The sequence below is a fragment of the Helicoverpa armigera genome, chromosome 1, assembly GCF_030705265.1.
Source record: "Helicoverpa armigera isolate CAAS_96S chromosome 1, ASM3070526v1, whole genome shotgun sequence".
Lineage (NCBI taxonomy): Eukaryota > Metazoa > Arthropoda > Insecta > Lepidoptera > Noctuidae > Helicoverpa > Helicoverpa armigera.
This window is the reverse complement of record NC_087120.1, coordinates 13,767,415-13,793,217: the sequence shown is the minus strand read 5'-3', so window position 1 is coordinate 13,793,217 and position 25,803 is coordinate 13,767,415. Positions and strand designations below refer to the sequence as shown.

The 25,803-nt window shown below is 38.7% G+C and overlaps 1 protein-coding gene across 2 annotated transcripts in view; it reads right to left on the bottom strand.

Moving 5' to 3' along the window:
- The window catches only part of LOC110374263 (potassium channel subfamily T member 2), a 61,490-nt gene that overhangs the window by 13,431 nt on the left and 22,256 nt on the right, over nt 1–25,803 (bottom strand). For both annotated transcript variants that reach the window (XM_049835972.2, XM_049835976.2), the window contains exons 2-15: nt 12,008–12,087; nt 11,700–11,799; nt 10,519–10,717; nt 7,191–7,265; nt 7,023–7,106; nt 6,674–6,768; nt 5,841–6,024; nt 5,216–5,443; nt 4,565–4,722; nt 3,676–3,873; nt 3,024–3,173; nt 2,417–2,826; nt 649–795; nt 421–574 (exon numbers count right to left, since the gene is read on the bottom strand). In XM_049835972.2, coding sequence (XP_049691929.2) covers nt 421–574; nt 649–795; nt 2,417–2,826; nt 3,024–3,173; nt 3,676–3,873; nt 4,565–4,722; nt 5,216–5,443; nt 5,841–6,024; nt 6,674–6,768; nt 7,023–7,106; nt 7,191–7,265; nt 10,519–10,717; nt 11,700–11,799; nt 12,008–12,087 — 2,262 coding nt within the window. The remainder of the gene's footprint in view (nt 1–420; nt 575–648; nt 796–2,416; nt 2,827–3,023; nt 3,174–3,675; nt 3,874–4,564; nt 4,723–5,215; nt 5,444–5,840; nt 6,025–6,673; nt 6,769–7,022; nt 7,107–7,190; nt 7,266–10,518; nt 10,718–11,699; nt 11,800–12,007; nt 12,088–25,803) is intronic.

The following is a 25,803-nucleotide window of genomic DNA, read 5'->3' as shown; positions in this document are numbered from 1 at the left end:
CAATGCACGTTACCAAATATACCCGAAAATGCAATATACATAGATTATTTAAACTGAGTGCTAATTCTAATTAGTTCTGCATAGTTAACCACTTTTTAAACATTGTTGAATTAAACAATCATTTATTTGGAGTGTATTTACACGTGTGGTTATTACGATTTACAAAAAATGATTGTTGTCAGACTCTTTATAAAAGACCATTTAACACCTTTTCTCGGGTATTTTTGTAACATTCTGTATAATAATGGCAACAAGAATAATAAACCTTCTTTTATGAAAAAAAGAAAATATAAACTAACGAGTAAGCAATCTCGATTTTCGTTTCTATGTTTTTCTATAATAAAACTTAAATATATGTAAATTCAAAGTGATGCGTGCATGTAGATGCATTTGAAGCGACCTATACACAAATGGGCTTACGCAATCTTTTCGGATGGTGATCGCCATGGAACATCGTCTTCTAATTCATCCTCACTCTCATCTATTTCAGCGTCCTCATCCTGATTATCTGACGCAATATTTAAACTGCTAGTTACCATGTCTGGGACAGGGAGTATAGACGGTCTTCGGCTTCCTGAAAAACAATATATTTAGTTATATTTACACACAGAATTATTTACTGGAGGATCTTGTCAAAACTATCCTTACCTCTACGGTAATTCAAAGCGTCGGGACTGAGAAAATTGCTATCAGGCTTTGGCAGCAATAAATGACTGTCGGTAGCACTGTCCGTACCTGGCGAATCTTTTAAGCAGGTTCTAGAATCGGAGGCCGATGTGCCCTCGCCATACTTCGCTGCATAGAACATTGCAAATATAAAATAACGTATTTTACTGAGCATCATACCTACATATGCCTTTACCGAAATGCCACAAATTACGTTTGAGTAGTAACACAAGAAATACACGAATGCTGAGAAATTATTTGAAAATATAAGTCGTTCTGAATTATTATATTGCCACAACTGTATATGCCGAACTGTGAGCTTTTTAATACATACAGGGCCCTGTGACAGGTTTCACATGAAAATAAAACCCTAGAAAATCCCTTTTATCTTGTGGGCGGAAATTTTCAAGAAAGGAATACCAGTAATAAAAACATAGCAGTATACCCTAAGCAGTATACACTTGAATTGTGTGTAAAAGTTGTGCTTTTGTGCTAGGGACTGTACCCATTTTCTGATATTTTTTTCACAGTAAAATTTGCTCTGAACATACAGTAATTATCATCGGATGCACGTTTTTATATAAAATATTTATATATGCGTCGATAAAATTAATGAGAAAGAAAAACATTGGATAATTCATCTTTTCTTAAAAAGTGTGGCTACATTATAACGAAGACAATAATACAGTCTTATAGTTAGATCCTTTATTATTGTCTTCTTTATTGAAATATGAAAGTCTGCAAACCAAACACAACAATTATTTTATAAATAAATAAATAAACCAACATAAAAATCATGGTCACATACAAAGAAACTAACAAATCTGTGAATTAACAAAATTGTAAGTACCTCGGTATATTTTAATGGTTGTTTTTTTGGTAATTATTAATGGAAATCAACCGTTAAAAATATTATTTTTGTGAGTATATTATTTCCGCACTGTTTTCTGGGAAATATTGAAAGTGTATAGGCACGTCGGATGAAAAGTGCGACTTTTACCCAACCTTAAAATAACACGTATCTTTTCTTTTGACACTATTACGTGTAACTTTATCGCATCATATCTTAGTATATTTAACGTTTTATAAAGATAAACAATTCGTATCCAATATATTTTGCTAATCTAAAAGACGGACTAATTAGAATCACTATTATTTTGAATCCTGTCATCACGCCTATTATTACTTGTGAAAATAAACATGTGTGTAAATGAAGACGCATACTGTATAAACATACATAGGTTTGGTGGTACATTAAATATTACAAGTAGATAATTTAAATTGAATTCGTGTTACTAAGTGTTATAATACAAATAAAACATGCATAATTAAATGCGTAGAATTTTGATGAAACTTAAATAATATTTGACTTTGTAGTGAAGAATTTATGATTTGTATCGGAATATATTTACGATGACTTTACTTGACACGAAGCACACCAAAGCTATAGACTGGTTAGTGGATAACTTCATGAGAGGTACTCGATAACAAGGTGACAATTTCAATTTCTTCTACAAGTTTTTTCAACAACATTATTGACTTGTTTATAAATACTCCTTATGCCTCGTTATCGTAGTACTTTCTTTGAAATGAGTGAGTTGCTATATGCCTTTAACGTATAAATCTAACTCAGTATATCACCAATAAAGACAACGAGCAATAAGCAAACCAAAAAGTGGGCCGAACGCATATAATTCAGATGGTATATGCATTCGATCAACTTTTATGTTTTACCAACTGTGACACTCACAGTTAGCGACAGTAAAATTAGCGGATGAAACAGTATTAGCTTGGTTGATGCGTGATGGCGATGCTTTTGGTGTGACACTCGCGGGAGCTTGGAGAATCACTTGTGGAAGGTCGTACTGAGCGACGTTACTACCGTCAGGTTTCTTCTGCTGGTCAGAAACCTCCTCTGCATCACCTGCTTTCTTGTCGTTAGAGAGGAGACTACAAGCAGTTTGGTCTTTTGGTAGCGTCGGCTTATGTTCTTGTTTTTCAGCAACAACAAAAGCAGAATTCTCCTCCTTTGTAATGCTCATATAATAGCAGGTGTCACTACTTTTCATGATGTGCCGTGGTCCAGGATTCAACAGAATGGTTTCTTCATAGAATTCAGGCAGCTCAGCAGGGCGCACTCCGACTAAAGCAACGCCATACCTTAACAAAATAACGATAGTCGTAGTAGTCTTCTCGTAAATATTATTTAAAAAAACTTTGTTATTTAGCTTTTCAGTGACAAGTAATAGCTGTGACTACCCGCATTATTGGAAAGATCTCGATAATTCGAATCGCATAAGCCCAAACACGGACCTATTAATCGTTTTGAAAGACCGGGTGAAAATAGAAAAGCTTACTTTCTATGCGAATGAAAACTTGCGTAGGTAAAACTTTTTCCTTCATATTCGCCGAAAAATCGGCTATCACCCAAAACTATGTGATAAATTTCGTTTCCCGAACATTTTCCATAAAGTCGATGCCATTCCTCGGGGGATTGTTGGCCTTCTCTGAAATAAAAAAAAAACATAACTATTAGGAACCACACATTAATATAATATTATAATATTACCACAACAATATTATAATGTTTCATTGAAGTGCATGTTTCATAGAGTAGGTACGTAAAATATACTTATGCTACAATTTTACCTATTATGAATTGACCGAGATAAGGAAAATCCGAATTACCAAAGAAATAGAATTTTCTTAGAAATTACAAATTAAGATGAAAAGGATTTGTATCTTTCCTAGATAGTTCAGAACCACATGTTTTTTCATCCTATAAGATTCCATTTCCTACCTCTATCTCCGTCTTACTAACAACCAATGATTTCAATGTATATTTGTATTTAGTAGCATTTATCTCCCTCAATAACATTTAATATCTTGTAATTTTTCAATAATCCTATCCAATATCCAAATTCCGTAACCATAATTTTATTTAATTCCTAAAAAAGTTCCCCGTTTACGTGTAATTAATTAGTTACATAGGTACTTAGTTCAACTTACTGGCCTCGGCTAGTATGAAGTAGAAGAGTAACGAGAGTAGAAGCTCCCGGACATGTGCAATTGTTCGCCAAGAGGGCGTACTTAAACTCGTCTTCGCAAACTACAAATTCAGCAAATTTAACGTGCAGTTTATTTTCAGGCCTAAAAATCTGCACGTATTGAGGCACAGCTGGTGCAAAATCTTTCACAGCCCAAGACCTAAAAGAAAAAAAACGTTATGAACATAAAAAAGTTTTTGAGTTCTATGTTATAAAACACATTTTGACATCGTTTCCTCTAAAGTCTAAAGAAAGAATAATGCGGAACCTTTTTCGAAACCAGCCATCTTTAGTATTTAAGATCATCATCATCCTCCGAGCCGGCTTCCAGTCTAACCGGATTCAGCTGAGTACCAGTGCTTTACAAGAAGCGACTGCCTATCTGACCTCCTTAACCCAGTTACCTGGGCAACCCAATACCCCTTGGTAAGACTGGTGTCAGACTTACTGGCTTTTGACTACCCGTAACGACTGCCAAGGGTGTTCAATGACAGCCGGGACCTACAGTTTAACGTGCCATCCGAAACACAGTCATTGGTGTCTAAGACATACTTAGAAAGTACATACAAACTTAGAAAAGTTGCATTGGTACTCGCCTGACCTGGAATCGAACCCGCGCCCTCATACTTGAAAGGTTGGTTCTTCTTTGCCCACTAGGCCACCACGACAATCTTTAGTATTTAAGATATTAAAGTGTTAAAGTCATCATAGTGTTAATTAGCATTACTTGAATTAGGTTACGATGGCGCTGGCAAAGTTTTAGTAAGACCAAAAGCCCCTAAATTAATGAAATATAATAAAAAATTGTGATTTGTATTTGTTGAGTTTGTCTTTGAAGAGAAAACGGTTACCTAAGTATAGTATGTTCGTCTGCAGCAGTTTTGTCTGCATAATTTCTAGCAGCTAGAATAAAACACGCTTCGGCTTCATTCATTCTTGCTCGTATTAAATCTGTATCTTTTAAGCAGGATCCTTGGATGTAAATCACTCTTTGTGCCCAAATCGGAACCTGAAACATATATAAATATATTGGAAGTACATAGAACAGGCAATATAATTATCTCATTAAAATTTGGTGTATGTATGCTATACATTTTGATCAAACATGGCAATTAATATACTAATATAATAAAGAAGAAACATTCGTTGTTCGTTTGTACCCCTGAAAAGTAAAGGCCTACTACTGAACCGATTTGAAAAGATTTTTCGCTGTTTGATAGTTACACTATCCCCGAGTACCTAACATATAAATAAGTCACCCCAGTACGCGTGTGGGACTGTTTGGAACCGGTTTTATAGTTGCAAGCCATGGCACTTCCACTATGTCACCAACCCATAGCCGCAAAGCTTAAAAAGTATTTTTACCAAAAAAATATTAAAGATCCTGCGTTACCCGTTAAATGAGCCTGGGTAATAATCTCTCTTTGAACACCACTTGTTGCAAACAGTTGGAAGCCAATGTCAAGATAAATTATATTGCAATAGGCAGGTATATCAATTACCTGCAGTATCATTCTCATAGTGGTGTCTAGTTCCATAGGAGACAACAACACTACGTAGTAGTCTTGTAGCAGTGGATGTGCATAAAATTCATTAAGAAAGTCCATGATAGTGTCAGCATGTAAAGTAGTCGAGCACACGACGACATGTTTCTCTGATTGTGCACGGTGTGAGGAGTATGAGCCTCCAAGTTTTTGTCTTTCCATCCATGTGAATGCAAGTTGCTCAAACTGAAATAATAAGGTAAAGTGTTATGGGTGCCAAAACAACTGATAAACTGATTATATTTACATACAATATTTATAGACACATGTTTATAGCTTTCTAGCTTAGTACATTTTCTAGTAAAATCGATCTTGCTGGAAGATCAGTTTGCAACTTCTTTCTTGCTTACTGCCTGACATAACTTCCTACGCCTACGTTACGTATATGTTGATAAGCGTTATTTTTAAGGGGCCATCATTAAAAAAAATTACATTGCAAACAATCCGTCACATAACCTTTCTGTTTTCACACCTAAACCTCCAACTAATCTCACGGTTGGATTTGCAACTATGATTCACAACCAGTTCCAAAAGCTGAAATAATTCTTCTTTATTTTAATTGTATATGTAATAACATGCTTACCTGTGTAGGTAGAACTACCAATGCCACACCTATCATAATGACCATAAAAAGTTGTGATGGCCAAATATCTGGTACAAAGTCACCGTAACCAACTGTAGAAAAGGTTACCACGACAAAATAAGTTGCTTGAAATAAGTTCAAGTGACGATGCCCAGCTCGTTGAAAGTGCTGTATACCGCAAACACTGAAAAAATAATATTATTCCGATGTAAGTATATTCAAACCCACTTTTATACGAGAATAAGAAATATTTATGGAGTAATTTAAACTTTTAAATGCTTAATAAAGATATCATCACTATTGATCCATTCGAACTATATTGGCGTGGTCATTGTTAAGATCACCTCCAGGGACGCATCGGCTGGACCGCAGCGGGCGCAACGACCTCGATTCAGTACTTTATTCGAATACTTATACTTATCTATGTTCATAATGGAGATGAGACCAACTGTCGTGGGAACTTCTCAACGGTACGCTAAAGCTACCTCACGTTTGGGGTTATTTACCCGTATTGACTAGAACTATATAGCAAAGTAGATCTCTACTGTAACTGGGATCTCGACATTACATAAACAGTATTTCTTGTACTACGACAAGAAATACTGTTTTGAGAACATCCAAAAAGTTATAACAAATACCTTGTTTTTCGTCACAACCACACCATGTTGGTCGTAAGTACAAAATTCTATCAGGCAGTGGTTAAGGTTAATAATGTCGCTGCAGCTTATCGTTATTGTGGTTGCGTAAAAGCGTGTCGATGTGGTTGCGTTATTTATTTAGATATTTGTACGTTCTAATAGTGCGGATAAAAACGTGGAAAATAGCTTCCTCACCTTGTAAAGACGAGGCATAGTAAAGTTACGCATAATATCATCAACTGTTGCGATAATGCTGATTGGGACTTTTGCATCGCTCTGTGGAGATCGTTCTGAAACGTAACAAACACAAAGAGAGTGAAAATATAAACTAGCAAAAATCATAATTAATTAATTATCCAGTAAACGGTATTTATTATTTTTATGAATTACACAAATGTTAATTGTTAATAAACTAAATAAATAATAAAAAAATATCATACTATAATATATATTTCGAATCGACAGCTGCATTTAATTGTTAATATTTGAGAATGATATAAACTATGCGCATTGTATATGCGAACCCACAAAAAAGAATACTTACGAACATATTCTCAAGTGACCTCTTTGCCAACCAGCAGTTTAGAAACACTGGTATGAAAAGATTTCTTAGTGGCGGGAATGGCAACTGCAATAACAACATTATTATGGTTAATAAATTCCACGATACAACTGAAACTTGAATAAAAACAGTTCTTCAGCCACGACTTACCGTCAATGCAAAAGGTATTGTGTTCACCATTTCCAATATAAAGTGAAATGATAAGACTTGTTGCCAGATATTACCCTGAAAACAGCGAAACATTATTCATTCAAATGAGTGAAAATACCTTAAGACAGCCGTAAAAAATCTGAATGGGTTAATGTACATAAACTACCTACGTTAATCAACCAATAAGGTTTTTAGGGAAGTAACATAAACGAACCTATCGTACCCGTATTATCGTCTCGTATCGTGCATCCTATGCACGAATTTATTGTATGATTTTGCTTGAACGATATTTACATTAGATCAAATGATTTGATTGATACTATCCCACAAGAGAAAATTTGATACAGAATAATGACATATTTCATCACGGCTTAGGTCAAATAAGTATTTATTTCGGCTGCATACTGTGTATAACATGTTATGACTTGACCTTTCAATATACTTATAGAAGAAAGGGTAATAATATTAAAGAAGATATATGTTTATTAGAAAGCTGTTTGATTGTTCTGATCAAACTAATTTCAGGTTTTATGGCAGTTCACAACTAAATTCCGATCACAAGGCCTCCTCTCCTCTGTCACCATGCCTAAAAATAGTTTCAACCCAGCGACTAGCGCGATGTTCCGTAACGAGAACTAAGAAATAGCGCCGCCCACAGCGATCCGAAGATACATCAAAAGTGGTGTAATTATTACTGTTCAAACGTTTGAGTACTTAAAGGTTTTCACGACCAATTGAGTGACCTGTTCCCAACCCAATTTCAGAATTTGTTTTAATTTATTGAATAATAATTACGCTCTTTGTCGATTAAAAAATGTGATCTGACTCTCTACTTCAAAATAATTATATAATAAGTGATCATCATCATCATCCGATCATCTTAGATAGCCAATAGCAAAGAGCCAGCAACACGATGAGACTGCGCCCACTGACGAGCCACTATATGACCTCGATCCACATTCAAGCTCAATCCCAATGCAGGAGACGTACTCACAGAACTTTGGGTTTGGAGGCTACTTGTATTAGAAAAATAAAGATGTTTTGTTATTACGTCGACCAGATGGAGCGGACTTACGAGGCATTGCGTGGCATCGATCCATGGCTTGATCGCCGAATGCTTTTCTCAATGTTCCAACACTCAATGACCACGATATTGAACTGTTATTTAAGGGACTTCACACTAGCTAGACAACGGTGAAAGGAAGACCGATTCCGCCAGATGTCAGGACTTACTACCCGAGGATCTTTGCATTCCACTATTTGAAAGCATTGGCAATACAACTACGGTTGGTGGTGAAGAAGTCGGGTTTAATTTGCCCGACGTCGCAGTCCCACAAGCAGCTGATGGAAATATACCAACCGGTTCATTCGGTGCTTCAACGCCCGAAAATCACAATGAACAACCTCAAATAGAGTACTAAACTCTAGAAGACTACAAGGAGAGCCAGAAATACCACCCTTGCCATTGGACTTAATACCACCAGGAGTCACGCCAACAGCTAGCAACACGTCTCATCATGATGACGTTAAATTCGCTCTTCTTCTTCTTCCTCCTGCCCTGTTCCCAATTTTATTTGGGGTCGACGCAATATGTCATCTTCTTCCATTTTCCCCTGTCACTCGACATACTGACCAGACGGAGTCACTCACTTCCTTCCTATTCATGTCATCTTTCAGGCAATCCATCCATCTTTTCGCTCATGCCAATGAAATTAATGAGCCGCGTCTAGATTATCGGATTGTCGGCTCACGAGCTGCAGTGAGATTCTTGGTACACAAATGCCCATGGTACAAAAACGCATAACCATACTGCCGCCTATGGAAAATCTGCCCGATGAGACGCTGGTCCATCCGCTTTTTGTACCAAAAACCCAATTTCTACTACTTTTAACAGACCTAGTTTTACGAATATTTCAATAGATACAATAGATACGCATACATACCTACCTACTATCAGCTACTCAACTGTTAAGTACATTGAACTATGGAGGTTTTAAATGTTATTGCGTGTTAAACGTAAATTAACGGAAACTTATATGGACGTGAAATAAAGACACCTAATAGCAACTTTGCTAGCCAACCTTTCTGCATCGCTAGATATCCTGGAACGATGTCCGCACTGTACCCAAGCACATTATTTCAAAGGTAAGCGGGGTCTGAACATACACATTGGCAAAATCCACAGACCCTTAGCGCAATCTTTAGCACGCTGCGTGCGCCTCGTAGCACGGAGAACTTAGCCACGTGCCTGGGAGCTATTACTCACCTTTCCCTACAGAGTACTCCACATACAAAAAGATTCGGCTAACCAAAAATGCTTGACCTCAAAAATAAAGGAAAACTGCAGTATTTCTGCCCAAAATATTGACCTTAAATTTCTGACGCAGCGGTTAACCCCTTTAAGGAGTAGAACTAATCTTGTCGAAACAAAACTAGGTGAAGGTGATATCAGAGGAGCAGCCAGGATTCTATTTAGTAGCGATGTTGTGGCGCCATGCTCTCCGGATACTCTCATAGCCCTGGAGAGCAAACACCTGGCCCCCGTAGATGGTATTTCCTTTCCCGACCCTCCCCTTCCTGATACAAACATCCTCACAGTTACAGGTCGACAAGTGGTTGAGGCTGTAAATTCTTTCCGAAGCGGATCTGCCGGTGGCCTCGACGGCCTGACTCCGCAACATCTCAAAGATTTGACGAGGTCGGGTGCCGGGGACCCCGGTGCGGAGCTTCTTAAGGAGCTTACAACTTTAACTAATGTGATGCTCTCCGTCATTGTACACGATGCCGTCATCTAAGTCCTATATGGAGCAAAACCTTTGCGCATTAAAAAACAATGATGGCGGTATTCGTCCCATTGCCGTGGGAACAACATATCGTCGTATGGCAGCCAAAATCTTGCAAATTTTACAGTGAGGAACTTTCGACCAAATTTGAGCCCCTACAATTAGGATACGGTTCCAAAGGAGGCTACCAAGCTGCCAAAGCAAAGGCAAATTCTGGCAAAGGAGAGCCATCCTGATGGTTGATATCAAAAATGCTTTTAATTCCGTCAACCGGGACACCCTGCAGGCTGAAGCACAAAAAGAAGTACCCAAAATTTATAGTTTCCTTTATCAGTGTTATAGGCACCCATCAAAATTACTTTATAAGGATATCCTACTAGAATCTGCAGTTGGATGCCAAATATGGGTATATAATATACATGGGTTACCTACATATGCTTCAAATGAAAACAAGGAACTCACATAGACAATAATTTTTCTTCATGTTTTACAAAGCTGTAACAGTTTATTAACTACGTAATTTTATAATATCTTGTTGAATTTACCTTATAGCCTAAATAAGCAAGTAGTATAGCTTCGGTAAAGGATATCATAGCTAATATGACTTGCACAACCCACAAGTATAAAGGCCTATTGACCCATATTATTCCGTCCCAATTAATTATCGGGTGCTCCTGAAATTCCTCTTCCGTTAAGTTAGCCGAATATTCGAATTCAGTCTTATTTCCAGGCCTGCAGCCGTAGCTAAAATAAAATAAACAATAATATTAGTTTTTAATATCTAGTTAGTATGTTTTGGTGGTAGAGTCCTTTGGTGCTCAAAGTGTCAAGACGTTATTTCCGTATCAGTGTACGTGTGTACGAAACGTCTGTATTTAAACGGTTTTATTTAGCTCACCCCGTTTGTTTCTTTTTTATCAGTTCGGTTAAAAAAATATATCGGGTGTGTCGTACCTAACCACATTACATCCTATCACATATAGAGGTACTTTACGATATTCCAAGGCGAATTGTAAAAAAATAACCTAATCCATTCAGTGGTTTAACCACAGGAGTCATTTTTAGAGTTCCGTACCCAAAGGGTAAAACGGGATGCTTGAAATATTCACAGAATATGGAATGTATAACTGTATTATAATTATGGAACGTTTTATAAATAATAGTACGGAACCCTTCGTGCGCAATTCCAACTCGCACTTAGCCGGTTTTACGTTTTCATAATTTACAACATCATGTGTAAAGCAGAGATAAAGTTAGGAGAATATTTTGACCAGTTTACAGCTGTCAGTTTTCAAGGGAGAATTGCTATGACTAACTCTTATTTGGTGTTCCAATTCCCGCACATCTGTATTCTATTTACTTTGTTTGAAAAAAAAAACATATTTTTATTTTTTCGAATTTTATTTTTCTTTGTGCTAATCGACATATATTAACCAGTGTATTAAAGTAAGTAAGTATTTAATTTAATGTGATTAGGTACGACACACCCGATACAACACAGTTTGAGTCAGTTACTAAGAGGCACTGTGAAGCAGGATTCATGAGCAAAATATGGTCTGATCTGCACCACCTCTGACACTTGCATGTAGTTTCATCACTGAGTGTATGGCAACGTAGTGAAGTTTTATCTCAGATTTTTATACACAATTTACTTGATTCAATGCGAAAATAAGGGCTTCGATCAGCGCTACCGTTGCTGGATTACTGTACTGTTGTGAGAACTTACCAGGAAGCGGTAATGGGATCTCCATCAGCGCAAACTCGGCATATATACAAGACGCAGGTCAACAGTTTGAAAAATAAGTTAGCTATTCTAATGCGTAAACCTAAAACAAAAACATATGTTGAGAAAGTTTTCTGCTGCAATTTCGAAAGAAACCAAACGACTGAACCATCATATTAACATCATATGGTTTGCAATCAGCACAAATAAATTTTACAATCTATATTTTTTTATTTTTGTTCAAAAATGATTAATACTCGTACATAAGTTTAAGGTAAAAACATACACAAGTAGGTACTTGAAATACTTACTCGATCGCTGATTTTTTATAAAATATAGTTGCAGTCTTTCTTTGAAAGTATTCTCGTTTACGTAGTACTCCACGCGAACTCTGCAACAAAACAGATGGAAATCGTTCAATCCAAATTCATGTAGATTTTTTTAGGATACATAGTAGTTTTTTGATTGATTTTTATTTTATTAACAAAAAAGCTAATATTTGGTTGACGCTGACAATTATTTGTACTGTAGTTTCTATTGAATAATAATTTTATAAGATAGTTAATAGGTGTTTTTGTAAACGCTTTGTTTGACAGTGACTCCGTAAACGAGCGCGATTCTGTCTTCTGGAAAATTTTTAATGTCTTGTCAAAGTTGTGCTCTAAAATAAAACATCTCATAAAGAAATCTAACGACTTTTAATTGAAATATTGCTGAATCCCAATAGTTTCAATCACGGTTGAGCTATTAATAGATTTCATTAATGTATTCTTCATTTCCTCTTCCGTGGTTGTACTTTTTACTTTTGCTTGATAGTGATTTTCAGGTTAAATAAATATTTGAATATCGATATTAAAACATGTCCAGGTAAAACATCGAAAATCAAAATGTCATCTGAACCATTAGTGATCTCATGGTCCAGAAGACATTTTGTTAGTTTTGTTCACAGAAAGTCATGAGTTTGATATTTTTTATTACTTTTGATGAGAACGTAAAACCGTGACTTTGTTGATTTTCGACACGGAAAAGCAAAAATATACAAATAAAACCCGACGTTAAAAGCAAAAAAAATGAGAAACAATACGTTATTAGAAGTTGAAACAGTATAGAATTCCCGTCCATCCAAGAAACGTTAACGTTAGGATATGGTTAGGATCGCTGTCACTCCTCACCGATTCTCTCGAAATACATATAGAGAGTTGCTACCTAATTGCTACCCTCATGGTTTTAAAGATATTCATTAGCTAAAGGCGACAGACATTCTGATATAATTTTTTTATTAAATTTTGTCACTCTTCTGTATTTTTGAAAGTAGGTGTTATTTAAAAAAAATCTTAGTTTAAGCTTTTTGCCGAAATAATATTAACAGCGCTAGAACCTTAACTATGAAAACTTAGCTTACGGATAATATTATCGAAATCCATTTATTAAACATTCGTATCTGCAATTCCAGATTTCATAAATACGTAATATTGATTGGAGATATCAGTATTAAAACACCTGCATGATTACGTGATTCATGATTACTTGAAATAGAACGCGCTCGAAAGAATTTTTAAAATTAGGTATAAAACTAAAGGTCAGTTATAAACTCGAAAGATTAAAAAATAAATCACATTGTTGCACCACACCTTTGCACCTGAGGGGCCTAACATACACCATGGCGCTAATGGCACGGTTATCTAAATCAGTATTTTGGATGTACTGTTCCTTCACAGTACATATACATAGAATTTGTAATCGAACATAACGCCAATTACGAAGTACGCAGAAGAGTATTATAATAAATTTATCTGCGAGTCTTCCGCTACCGTAGCCACTGATGCGATAGCGTGTCCACAGAGAGCTTTTATTGTATTGTAGTATACATTGCCGGTCACCAGCTTCCAACATTTTTGAAATTCTCACAATATTCCTTATATCGGGTGTGTCGTACCTAATCACACTAAATCCTATCACATATACTTTACTTACGATATTCTAAGGCGAATTGTAAAAAAAATACCTAATCTATTCAGTGGTTTGGCCACAGGAGTAATTTTTTCGTTTTCATAATTTACAAAATCATGGGTAAAGCAGAGATAAAGTTAGGAGTATCGAATGTTTTGACCAGTTGACAGCTGTCAGTTTTCAAGGGGAATTTCCGTTGTTTGTTATGACTGACTCATATGGTGTTCTAATTCTCGCACATTTTTATTATATTCACTTTGTTTGCAAAAATATATTTTTTATTATTTTTACGTTTCTTTTTTTGTGCTTATCGACATATGTATATTAACGTATTTTGATTAAGTACGACACACCCGATATAATCAATTGCGATTCAAAAAATAAATATGAGTAAATATAATAAATATGCCTCTTAAATGCCCTTTAAAACAATCACAAAACTACAGAATCGTGTATGTTCTCGATGTTTTTTTCTATCCATTTTCATTTTTTTCATTAACGCAAAGTGTATCGTCATCTCCCGAGCCAACTATGTTGGTACGCAAAGTAAGTGTATAATTGCATACAATTCTCAACAACTCTCCCATGCACGTAATTATATTGAAGCACCACGAACATACTACTAACGAAAACTTTCAATGAATACATGGCAAAGTCACGAGAATGCTTGTGAAGCGCGAGCCAAACAAATGAGTTTCATTGTTGTGAGTGTCAAGACATAATGGCGTCACTTGGCGCACTCGTACCGGCTGTGCTTCACACGACTGTCAGCGAGTACGGAAAAATACCCATATACAACGTGTTACAAAAATAATAAATTATCGTAGAAAACATCGCTAACCCGTACAAAAAGTCATATAATTCAACTACAGAAATGATTGTACCCCCAATTCTTTTTCCCATTCGCAGTTTTACTATCTATACACATATATCTCATTTTAGTAACACTAAACTGGCTTCTAAACATATTTTTTATCATTTCTAAGTTACTATTTTTTTGGAAAGTAAACTTACTTGTTACTTCTAAACTACTACTGTTATATACAAATCTTTTACCTCATGGCGGTCAGTTCAAATTAAATAAGAATAAAGAGTAGGCGTATTTTACTTACTCCATGATATTCTTGAGGAAGGGCTTGCATGCATATCTATAAAAAAAATAATATATTTTTGCGATAAGTCAATGAGTGATATTATGATTTAAAAAAAATGATTGATTGACTCTTTGTAAGTGGCCATTTCACCCCCTTTTAGCTCTACGGTAACTTTTGTACCACGCTGTATAGCTCTCAGTCAAGCGGAAAGTTCGATTGCCTTTTTAAATGTATGTCAAATGCGATATAAATGGAAATATGTTTTCATTTCAATACTTCGTACGTATTAAAATGTCACCACTGCGAGGAAACACACACCTCAATATATGTTATCCATTTCATCTTGATTTATACTATGCTATGCTTTACTACGAAAAAAGATGCAGTCAGATGGACAAAGAATTGACAGGGGCCCATTATTTTAGGGACGGCACATTATTTTGAAACGACGAACACAGACACAGACCTTAAGTCCCCTCTTTGAGGAGTGGCTCGGGAGGAGTCACGGCGCCCTCACGTACCGCATGACGCAGGTCCTCACCGGACACGGTTGTTTCGGGAGGTACCTGCATCGAATCGGTCGTGAGGAGGCGCCCGGGTGTCACCACTGTGCGGACAGCCCCGAGGACACGGTGGACCACACAGTCCAGGAGCGGCCTGCGTGGGAAGGGCACCGCTGGGTCCTCGTCGAGGTTCTAGGCGGCGGCGACCTCTCGCGTCCGGCTCTGGTTCAGGCCATGGTCCGGGGGGAGGGGGAATGGGATGATGTCGCCTCCTTCTGCGAAGCGGTCATGCTCGAGAAGGAGGAGGCGGAGTTCGGGTGGCTCATCGTCCCTCTGTCTGCTTAGACGACAGACCCGTGTCGACGGCGCGCGTTGTTCCACGCGCTCCTCAACGAGATGTCAGCAACCCCAGCAGGGCCAAGGCCTGCCGGGGCTGCGGGTTGTTCGAAAGAGATACCGCGGCCCTGGTACATAAAAGGCCAATGACGGAACACGACGGTTTTTAGTCAGTAAGAGTCTGACACTCCCTCAACGCTGCTAACCCACAGCGGGGTCATTTGAAGATTTTTGACGTCGTTAAAAAAAAAGACCTTAATATTGGTATACTGTTTTTCCAAGGTTTTACATGCGTCTCCGGTTAACTTCTTGCCGTAACCGCAGCTTTCTTAAATTAAAGAATGAAAGATTTTTTCAACGGAGCCTGTACAGTGCAAACGAACAAAAATGTAGAGCAGCATAGACGTGTCGTAGCGACATCGTAGATTTTTTCACTTCATGAAATGGCCTGCCATTTCTGAAATGTGGCTGAGGGCTACTTATCTGGTAGGCATTTAAAAAAAAAACCTAAACCGATCATTTCATGACGATATTACTAGGACTTTTATGAACCCTAATTATCTATAAAAAGATAGCATGTGAAGTAAAAAGATGCAAATCACATTGTCTTTTGGCATCATGTGTACACCAAGAGGCGTATAAGGTTGTATGCCTGGCTAGACTGTGTCAAGGCACTTACGGCACTTTTTCCACTCAATGACAATCTAATCATGTTCCCTCAAGTCCCATTAATGTACATTATGTAGTAGCAAGTCACTTGCAAATACATGTGTTAACGTTCACAAACTTGAAGGTGAGCAAAACTTGTATTCATAGTATATGAAACGGTATGAGGGGTTTTACAGGCGCGTATAATAGAGAATTAAGGAAGTTTAGGCGGTAAAACTTTTTCCGTCTATTAACCTATACATAGATTCCTTCATTTCGGTACGTGCACCACATTAGAAAGACTCGTACGCGTACGTAAAGAACACATTTTTCCGAAAACTCAATGATAAATCGATCCTAGGCTATTGCAACGGACAAATAAAAATATAGCAAATAGTTCCAGAAGCTACTTTCTCCAACTATTTATTAAGTATAATGGACGTACCTAGCGTAAACCCTAGAAAGATTGACGACGAATGGGGATGAAAATCTTGCTTGGCAAGGACTTTGTCCATCATTTATAATGCGATATATGGCCTCCTCTCACATGGAGAAGGATTGAGCGTTAATATATATGTATATATGTTGTTATAGTATGCCTATAATACGTTGAAATCCGATTTCAATAAACGATGCCAGCATCGATTGCTGTCAACTTCCTTGACATGGTTAAAAAAGGTTCACTCTTGATATTGATCTAGTAAGCGGGGGAAATGAAATGGCTAGATTTTATTGCCATCGAGGAAACTGGGAACTGACCATAAGATTAAAATGTTTTTAATATTGAAATCTGATTTCAAATCGCTTGGCGATCCTTAGTATAAATTTATTTTTAACCTAGTCCCAGTTGAGACCAATTTTATATTTTTTATCAATGTATAAATTCCATTCTATTATCTAGTTATTGAAAGGAAGCTGAGAAAAGAGAGTGATATCTCCCAAAATCAATTCGTTTTTATGCCGGGTCGGGGGACAACGCACGCCATTTTTGTATTCGCCAGCTTTGCGAAGTTCAGAATTACCCACAAAAACTTGCATATGGTTTTCGTTGACCTCGAGACCGGGTGCCTTGTGAGGATTTGTGGTGGGCCCTTGAGGAGAAATGTATTCCAATTGTGCAGTTGATTCGAGCGATGTACGGCAGATGCAGTACACAAGTCCGCTCCGCAGCGGGCACTACTGCCAGTTTCAGTGTAGATGGTGGCTTACATTAGGGGCGCTAAGTCAGTATCTCTTCCTGCTGGTAATGGACGAGCTAATGGCAGACATACAGGAGAAGGCTACCTGGTGTATGCTTTTCGCCGATGTCATTGTTCTGGTGGGGGAGAGTGAGCCAGAGGTCCAGAGCAGATTGGAGCCATGGCGGCTAAGAATGGATACGGTAGGTTTAAAGGTGAGCAAGAGCAAAACCGAATACGTGCATTGTGATATTGGTATATTGTTAGATATGAATCCTCCTTGCTACTAACTTGGACTCACCGGGCTGGTATAGAAGAAGAAGTTATGACGGGCAGAAGGATGACGGACGTTGAAGATGTCATGATCTTAAAATTAAAAATCGATATTTTCTTTGTTATTTAAAGTTGACTTCAGCGTTGGTTCGTTAAGGCTCAGAATGACAACGTCCTAAAATGTCCCCTGGTACCAAAATGTCAACTTCCCATGATGTCCCTTTCCCAAAATGTCCATTTCCCAAAATGACCCTTTCCCAAAATGTCCATTTCCCATAATGTCCCTTTCCCAAAATGCCGCTTTCCCAAAATGTCCCCCATTCTTAGAATTAAGCGTTATAACCCAACTAAAAAAAAAACAATATACGAGGGCTGCCTTTTAAGTTGTGTCGTTTGAAATAAGTATAGATATTCCAATGTGTTATTACCGTTTATTATTTTTTTAAGAATACTTAGCGAATTTTAATGTACTTTTGCATGCATTCAAACCAGTTTTTAAATATTTATTCCATTCCAAAGTGGGGGTAGTCAAAACGGCCGATTTGTATACGTCAACAGCTTCTTCAGGTGTGCTGAAAGGTAGCCCATGAAGAATTTTCTTAATTTTGATTAATGTAATAAAATCATTAGTGCTTAAGTTAGAGCTGTAAGGTGGATGATCCAATATTTCAACATTTTGTTAACTCAAAAACATCAGTGTTTGGCGGGCGGTGTGCGAACTTGCACTGTCATGGTGCAGTATCATTCCACGTCTTGGATATTTTTTTCTAAATTCGGTGATGACTTTTGGTAATCAAACAGTGGTAGACGAGTCAGCGGTAACCGTCTCGCGATATTTTAGTACAATAGTGGCGACACGATCACCCTTTGGCCAAAAACGGGGCAACCATTTTTTTTTAAGTGCTTTGCGAGCGTACGGCTTTGGTCGGTTCTGGCTCGTTTTGGAAGACCTAGACAGCTGACTGCTGCTTAGAATCCGGATCGTAAGCATATATCCAGGACTCGTTGCCACTAACTATATCATAGACCTGCTTTGACTCTCCTCAGTCGTATCGTTGCAGAGTTTAACGTCACCAACTTGCTCGGGCTGTTTCTTGGTCGTCGCTAAGAAAATGTGGTATCCAAGGAGAGATCATCTATCTTACGCCAAGTTCTTTATGTAGGATATTTATGACTGTGGTCCCTGAAATGCCCACGGATGCCTCTATTTCACCATATGCTACATGTTCGTCTGCGAGGATTAGCTGCCGCACAGCCTCGATATAAACTTGCATCATGGCGGTTTTTGGACGACCTTCACGTGGCTTGACACTGAAGCTAGAGTGCCCAGGTTGAAATTCTAAATATCAGCGTGCTGCGGTCCCAAGGAATGGTGCTACATAACTAAATACAGAACTAATCTCTTTCTAGCATTGAAGTCGCGAAAATCCCCTTTTAAAGTAGTAGAAAATTATCGCACTGAAATTTTCCTTACACATTTCCATTTTTGCAACCGACCTGTCACCTTTGAATGGACGAAACAATAAAACTATTCGACCTATTTAAAAACATTATTTTGTTTTCGAATTCTAAATTCAAAAAGATTCAAATAGCATATATATTTTCTTTTAATAATCGCGGAAGGTTACCAAACGACAGAACTTAAAAGGCAGCCTTACGTAATAATCAAAGAAGACGGATCACAATCCGTACAAAATTGCCCCACGTCCTATAACAATGTGACGTATCTCAAAAAAAAGATAAAAATGTAAAAAAAAAAATATGGCAACTCTCTAATTTATTTTTTCACAACTTCATACGAAAAAAATGTTTTAAAAATTGTTCAGGCGCTGTTATGAAAACATCGTTCATAGGACTATTTTATTAAATATTTTTTTTGTTTGATAGGGTATACCATACAGGTGGTCCCATAATCATCAGGCCAGGATCTGATGATTATGGAAACCCTGAGAAATCCAGGGAAACTTTTAAAAGTTGTAGGCATGCGCAGGATAAAAACTTGACTATGAGGTTATGTCTAGTAAAACTATGCAACAGTGAAGGTTTGGAGCTGACCTGATGATGGAGACGAAAAAAGGTCGAGGGAACTCAACAACTGAATATGTAAACTACCTCGTGTTTGGGCTTATATTATTTGTATTGAACAGACCTTTGCAGCAGTGAAGGTTTGGAGCTGACCTGATGATGGAGACGAAAGAAGGTCGAGGGAACTCAACGACTCAACATCGACAAACAAACAACAATCGCAAAAGAAACTGATTTATCAAGCGCTGTGGTTGAATCTCTAACTGAGGCTGCAACTGAGTGTGTCCCCGTAGTTCCACTTGAACTCATGCCTAGCATGTCTCGCTACCATTACCATCAAATTTTAACGTTGAAATATCGAAAAAACTGATACAGTTCACTCTACAAAAGTAACATCTGCCGAAATGATAAGTGACTCTGAGATGTTGAACAAGAAATCTATACTGTCAACAGCTGTAGCTTCAGATAAAAATACGACACATTCAGCTTCGAAAAGGGCACGCTCCGAATCATATGATTCAAAGCGTCCCACAGATGCTGGAGGACCGTCTGGTGATACAGTACATTCATCAAATGATACCCAACGTCATTGAAACTTGCTAGTCAAACGTCAAAATCCACGAGTCGTTGACTCACGCCAAAAAAATTCAACTGGCGAGGAAAAGTGAAAGAAATGCATCCAAAAGCTCATTTTAAAGATGCTATGAAACCGCCGCTGCCACTTCGGACTACGAAAAATTCGTGCCTCGACAAATGTTCGCCCACAAATGACGATATGTACGACGATGGATTGGACGAGGGCACTAAAATTTACACGTAGCGTGCTTCAAACTTTGACAGCCCACAGACAGACAGACGAAGATCATCGATATCTATCTCGGATCGTAGATCGTCACAAGATCGTTCGTCAAAAGATCGTAAAGCTGAGGCTCAAAGTATCTTAGAGGATGTTAAAGTATCGTCGAAGCGCTCACGCAATCTATCAGAAGGCCAAATCCCGAAGAAAAAACAAAGTCTATCAGTATCTGTGCCCTTACCACCGAATATTGACTTAAGGTCATTAGCAATTGCAAGACGCTTTTCTTCAGAAACTCGGAGCCAATCAAAAGATTCACTCAACTTGTCACAAAATATATCTACACCGACAATCGCAACAGAAACTGATTTATCAAACGCTGTGGTTGAATCTCTAACTGAGGCTGCAACTGAGTGTGTCCCCGTAGTTCCACTTGAACTCATGCATAGCATATCTGTCTCGCTACCATTACCATCGAATTTTAACGTTGAAATTTCGAAAAAACTGATACAGTTCGCTCTACGAAAGTAACATCTGCCGAAATGATAAGTGACTCTGAGATGTTGAACAAGAAATCTATACTGTCAACAGCTGTAGCTTCAGATAAAAATACGACACATTCAGCTTCGAAAAGGGCACGCTCCGAATCATACGATTCAAAGCGTCCGTCAGATGCTGGAGGACCGTCATGTGATACGGTACATTCATCAAATGATACCCAACGTCGATTGAAACTTGCTAGTCAAACGTCAAAATCCACGAGTCGTCAAAAATTCAACTGGCGAGGAAAAGTGAAAGAAATGCATCCAAAAGCTCATTTTAAAGATGCTGTAGCGACATGAAACGCATACAACCTTTTCGACTCGCAACCTTCAATAGTCATGAAGAAAAATAGAATGAAGTTCAAATGTCAAATTCAAAATTTTAAATTTTCAAAAGCTGATTTTCGTTGTCGCAGGCGTACACATATAAATAGGGCGCCGCCCGTTGAAATAAAAAAGTCGACATAAATTCCTCGTGTATAATTCATCTCCAAAAATGCTATGAAACCGCCGCTGCCTCTTCGGACTACGAAAAAATCGTGCCTCGACAAATGTTCGCCCACAAATGACGATATGTACGACGATGGATTGGACGAGGGCACTAAAATTTACACGTAGCGTGCCTCGAACTTTGACAGCCCACAGACAGACAGACGAAGATCATCGATATCTATCTCGGATAGTAGATCGTCACAAGATCGTTCGTCAAAAGATCGTAAAGCTGAGGCTCAAAGCATCTTAGAGGATGTTAAAGTATCGTCGAAGCGCTCACGCAATCTATCAGAAGGACAGATCCCGAAGAAAAAACAAAGTCTATCAGTATCTCTGCCCTTACCACCGAATATTGACTTAAGGTCATTAGCAATTGCAAGACGCTTTTCTTCAGAAACTCGGAGCCAATCAAAAGATTCACTCAACTTGTCACAAAATATTTCTACACCGACAATCGCAACAGAAACTGATTTATCAAGCGCTGTGGTTGAATCTCTAACTGAGGCTGCAACTGAGTGTGTCCCCGTAGTTCCACTTGAACTCATGCCTAGCATATCTGTCTCGCTACCATTACCATCGAATTTTAACGTTGAAATATCGAAAAAACTGATACAGTTCGCTCTATAAAAGTAACATCTGGCGAAATGATAAGTGACTCTGGGATGTTGAACAAGAAATCTATACCGTCAACAGCTGTAGCTTCAGATAAAAATACGATACATTCAGCTTCGAAAAGGGCACGCTCCGAATCATATGATTCAAAGCGTCCCTCAGATGCTGGAGGACCGTCAGGTGATACAGTACATTCATCAAATGATACTCAACGTCGATTGAAACTTGCTAGTCAAACGTCAAAATCCACGAGTCGTCGACTCACGCCAAAAAAATTCGACTGGCGAGGAAAAGTGAAAGAAATGCATTAAAAAGCTCATTTTAAAGATGCTATGAAACCGCCGCTGCCACTTCGGACTACGAAAAAATCGTGCCTCGACAAATGTTCGCCCACAAATGACGATATGTACGACGATATGTACGACGATGGGTTGGACGAGGGCACTAAAATTTACACGTAGCGTGCCTCAAACTTTGACAGCCCACAGACTGACAGACGAAGATCATCGAAATCTATCTCGGATCGTAGATCATCACAAGATCGTTCGTCAAAAGATCGTAAAGCTGAGGCTCAAAGCATCTTAGAGGGTGTTAAAGTATCGTCGAAGCGCTCACGCAATCTATCAGAAGGACAGATCCCGAAGAAAAAACAAAGTCTATCAGTATTTCTGCCCTTACCACCGAATATTGACTTAAGGTCATTAGCAATGCTGCGGGTTGTTCGAAAGAGATACCGCAGCCCTGGTACATAAAAGGCCTATGACGGAACAAGACGGTTTTTTAACAGTAAGAGTCTGACACTCCCTCACCGCTGCTAATCCACAGCGGGAGGGGTCATTTATTGATTTTTAACGTCGGAAAAAAAAGATCATTAGCAATTGCAAGACGCTTTTCTTTAGAAACTCGGAGCCAATCAAAAGATTCACTCAACTTGTCACAAAATATTTCTACACCGACAATCGCAACAGAAACTCATTTATCAAGCGCTGTGGTTGAATCTCTAACTGAGGCTGCAACTGAGTGTGTCCCCGTAGTTCCACTTGAACTCATGCCTAGCATATCTGTCTCGCTACCATTACCATCGAATTTTAACGTTGAAATATCGAAAAAACTGATACAGTTCGCTCTACAAAAGTAACATCTGCCGAAATGATAAGTGACTCTGGGATGTTGAACAAGAAATCTATACCGTCAACAGCTGTAGCTTCAGATAAAAATACGATACATTCAGCTTCGAAAAGGGCACGCTCCGAATCATATGATTCAAAGCGTCCCTCAGATGCTGGAGGACCGTCAGGTGATACAGTACATTCATCAAATGATACTCAACGTCGATTGAAACTTGCTAGTCAAACGTCAAAATCCACGAGTCGTCGACTCACGCCAAAAAAATTCGACTGGCGAGGAAAAGTGAAAGAAATGCATCCAAAAGCTCATTTTAAAGATGCTATGAAACCGCCGCTAGTCAAAATCGTGCCTCGACAAATGTTCGCCCACAAATGACGATATGTACGACGATGGATTGGACGAGGGCACTAAAATTTACACGTAGCGTGCCTCAAACTTTGACAGCCCACAGACAGACAGACGAAGATCATCGATATCTATCTCGGATCGTAGATCGTCACAAGATCGTTCGTCAAAAGATCGTAAAGCTGAGGCTCAAAGCATCTTAGAGGATGTTAAAGTATCGTCGAAGCGCTCACGCAATCTATCAGAAGGACAGATCCCGAAGAAAAAACAAAGTCTATCAGTATCTCTGCCCTTACCACCGAATATTGACTTAAGGTCATTAGCAATTGCAAGACGCTTTTCTTCAGAAACTCGGAGCCAATCAAAAGATTCACTCAACTTGTCACAAAATATTTCTACACCGACAATCGCAACAGAAACTGATTTATCAAGCGCTGTGGTTGAATCTCTAACTGAGGCTGCAACTGAGTGTGTCCCCGTAGTTCCACTTGAACTCATGCCTAGCATATCTGTCTCGCTACCATTACCATCGAATTTTAACGTTGAAATATCGAAAAAACTTATACAGTTAGCTCTACAAAAGTAACATCTGCCGAAATGATAAGTGACTCTGAGATGTTGAACAAGGGATGCCGTCGCTTTCTGCGAAGCGGTCATGCTCGAGAAGGAGGAGGCGGAACGCCAGAGAGTTCGCACCTCTCATCCCGGCCACCGTAGGCGTGGGTCTGTGGGCGGTGAGTTCGGGTGGCTCATCGTCCCTCTGTCTACTTAGACTACAGACCCGTGTCGACGGCGCGCGTTGTTCCACGCGCTCCTCAAAGAGATGTCAGCAACCCCAGCGGGGCCCAGCAGGGCCAAGGCCTGCCGGGGCTGCGGGTTGTTCGAAAGAGATACCGCGGCCCTGGTACATAAAAGGCCTATGACGGAACACGACGATTTTTAGTCAGTAAGAGTCTGACACTCCCTCACCGCTGCTAACCCACAGCGGGAGGGGACATTTGATGATTTATAACGTCGGAAAAAAAATTTGAACAAGAAATCTATACCGTCAACAGCTGTAGCTTCAGATAAAAATACGACACATTCAGCTTCGAAAAGGGCACGCTCCGAATCATATGATTCAAAGCGTCCCTCAGATGCTGGAGGACCGTCAGGTCAACTTCCCGAAACCTCAAGTAACTTGTTAGAAGCTTCAAGGAGCCAAACTGAAACAATTTCTTGACCATCAATCGTTGATCATACTATGCCGAGCTTTGCCTTCAGACAGTCTTTAGAAGCACCAAGACTCGAAACGAATACAGCTAATGCGGGTTGTTCGAAAGAGATACCGCGGCCCTGGTACATAAAAGGCCTATGACGGAACAAGACGGTTTTTTAACAGTAAGAGTCTGACACTCCCTCACCGCTGCTAATCCACAGCGGGAGGGGTCATTTATTGATTTTTAACGTCGGAAAAAAAAGATCATTAGCAATTGCAAGACGCTTTTCTTTAGAAACTCGGAGCCAATCAAAAGATTCACTCAACTTGTCACAAAATATTTCTACACCGACAATCGCAACAGAAACTCATTTATCAAGCGCTGTGGTTGAATCTCTAACTGAGGCTGCAACTGAGTGTGTCCCCGTAGTTCCACTTGAACTCATGCCTAGCATATCTGTCTCGCTACCATTACCATCGAATTTTAACGTTGAAATATCGAAAAAACTGATACAGTTCGCTCTATAAAAGTAACATCTGGCGAAATGATAAGTGACTCTGGGATGTTGAACAAGAAATCTATACCGTCAACAGCTGTAGCTTCAGATAAAAATACGATACATTCAGCTTCGAAAAGGGCACGCTCCGAATCATATGATTCAAAGCGTCCCTCAGATGCTGGAGGACCGTCAGGTGATACAGTACATTCATCAAATGATACTCAACGTCGATTGAAACTTGCTAGTCAAACGTCAAAATCACGAGCCGTCGACTCACGCCAAAAAAATTTAACTGGCGAGGAAAAGTGAAAGAAATGCAGCCAAAAGCTCATTTAAAAGATGCTATGAAACCGCCGCTGCCACTTCGGACTACGAAAAAATCGTGCCTCGACAAATGTTCGCCCACAAATGACGATATGTACGACGATGGGTTGGACGAGGGCACTAAAATTTACACGTAGCGTGCCTCGAACTTTGACAGCCCACA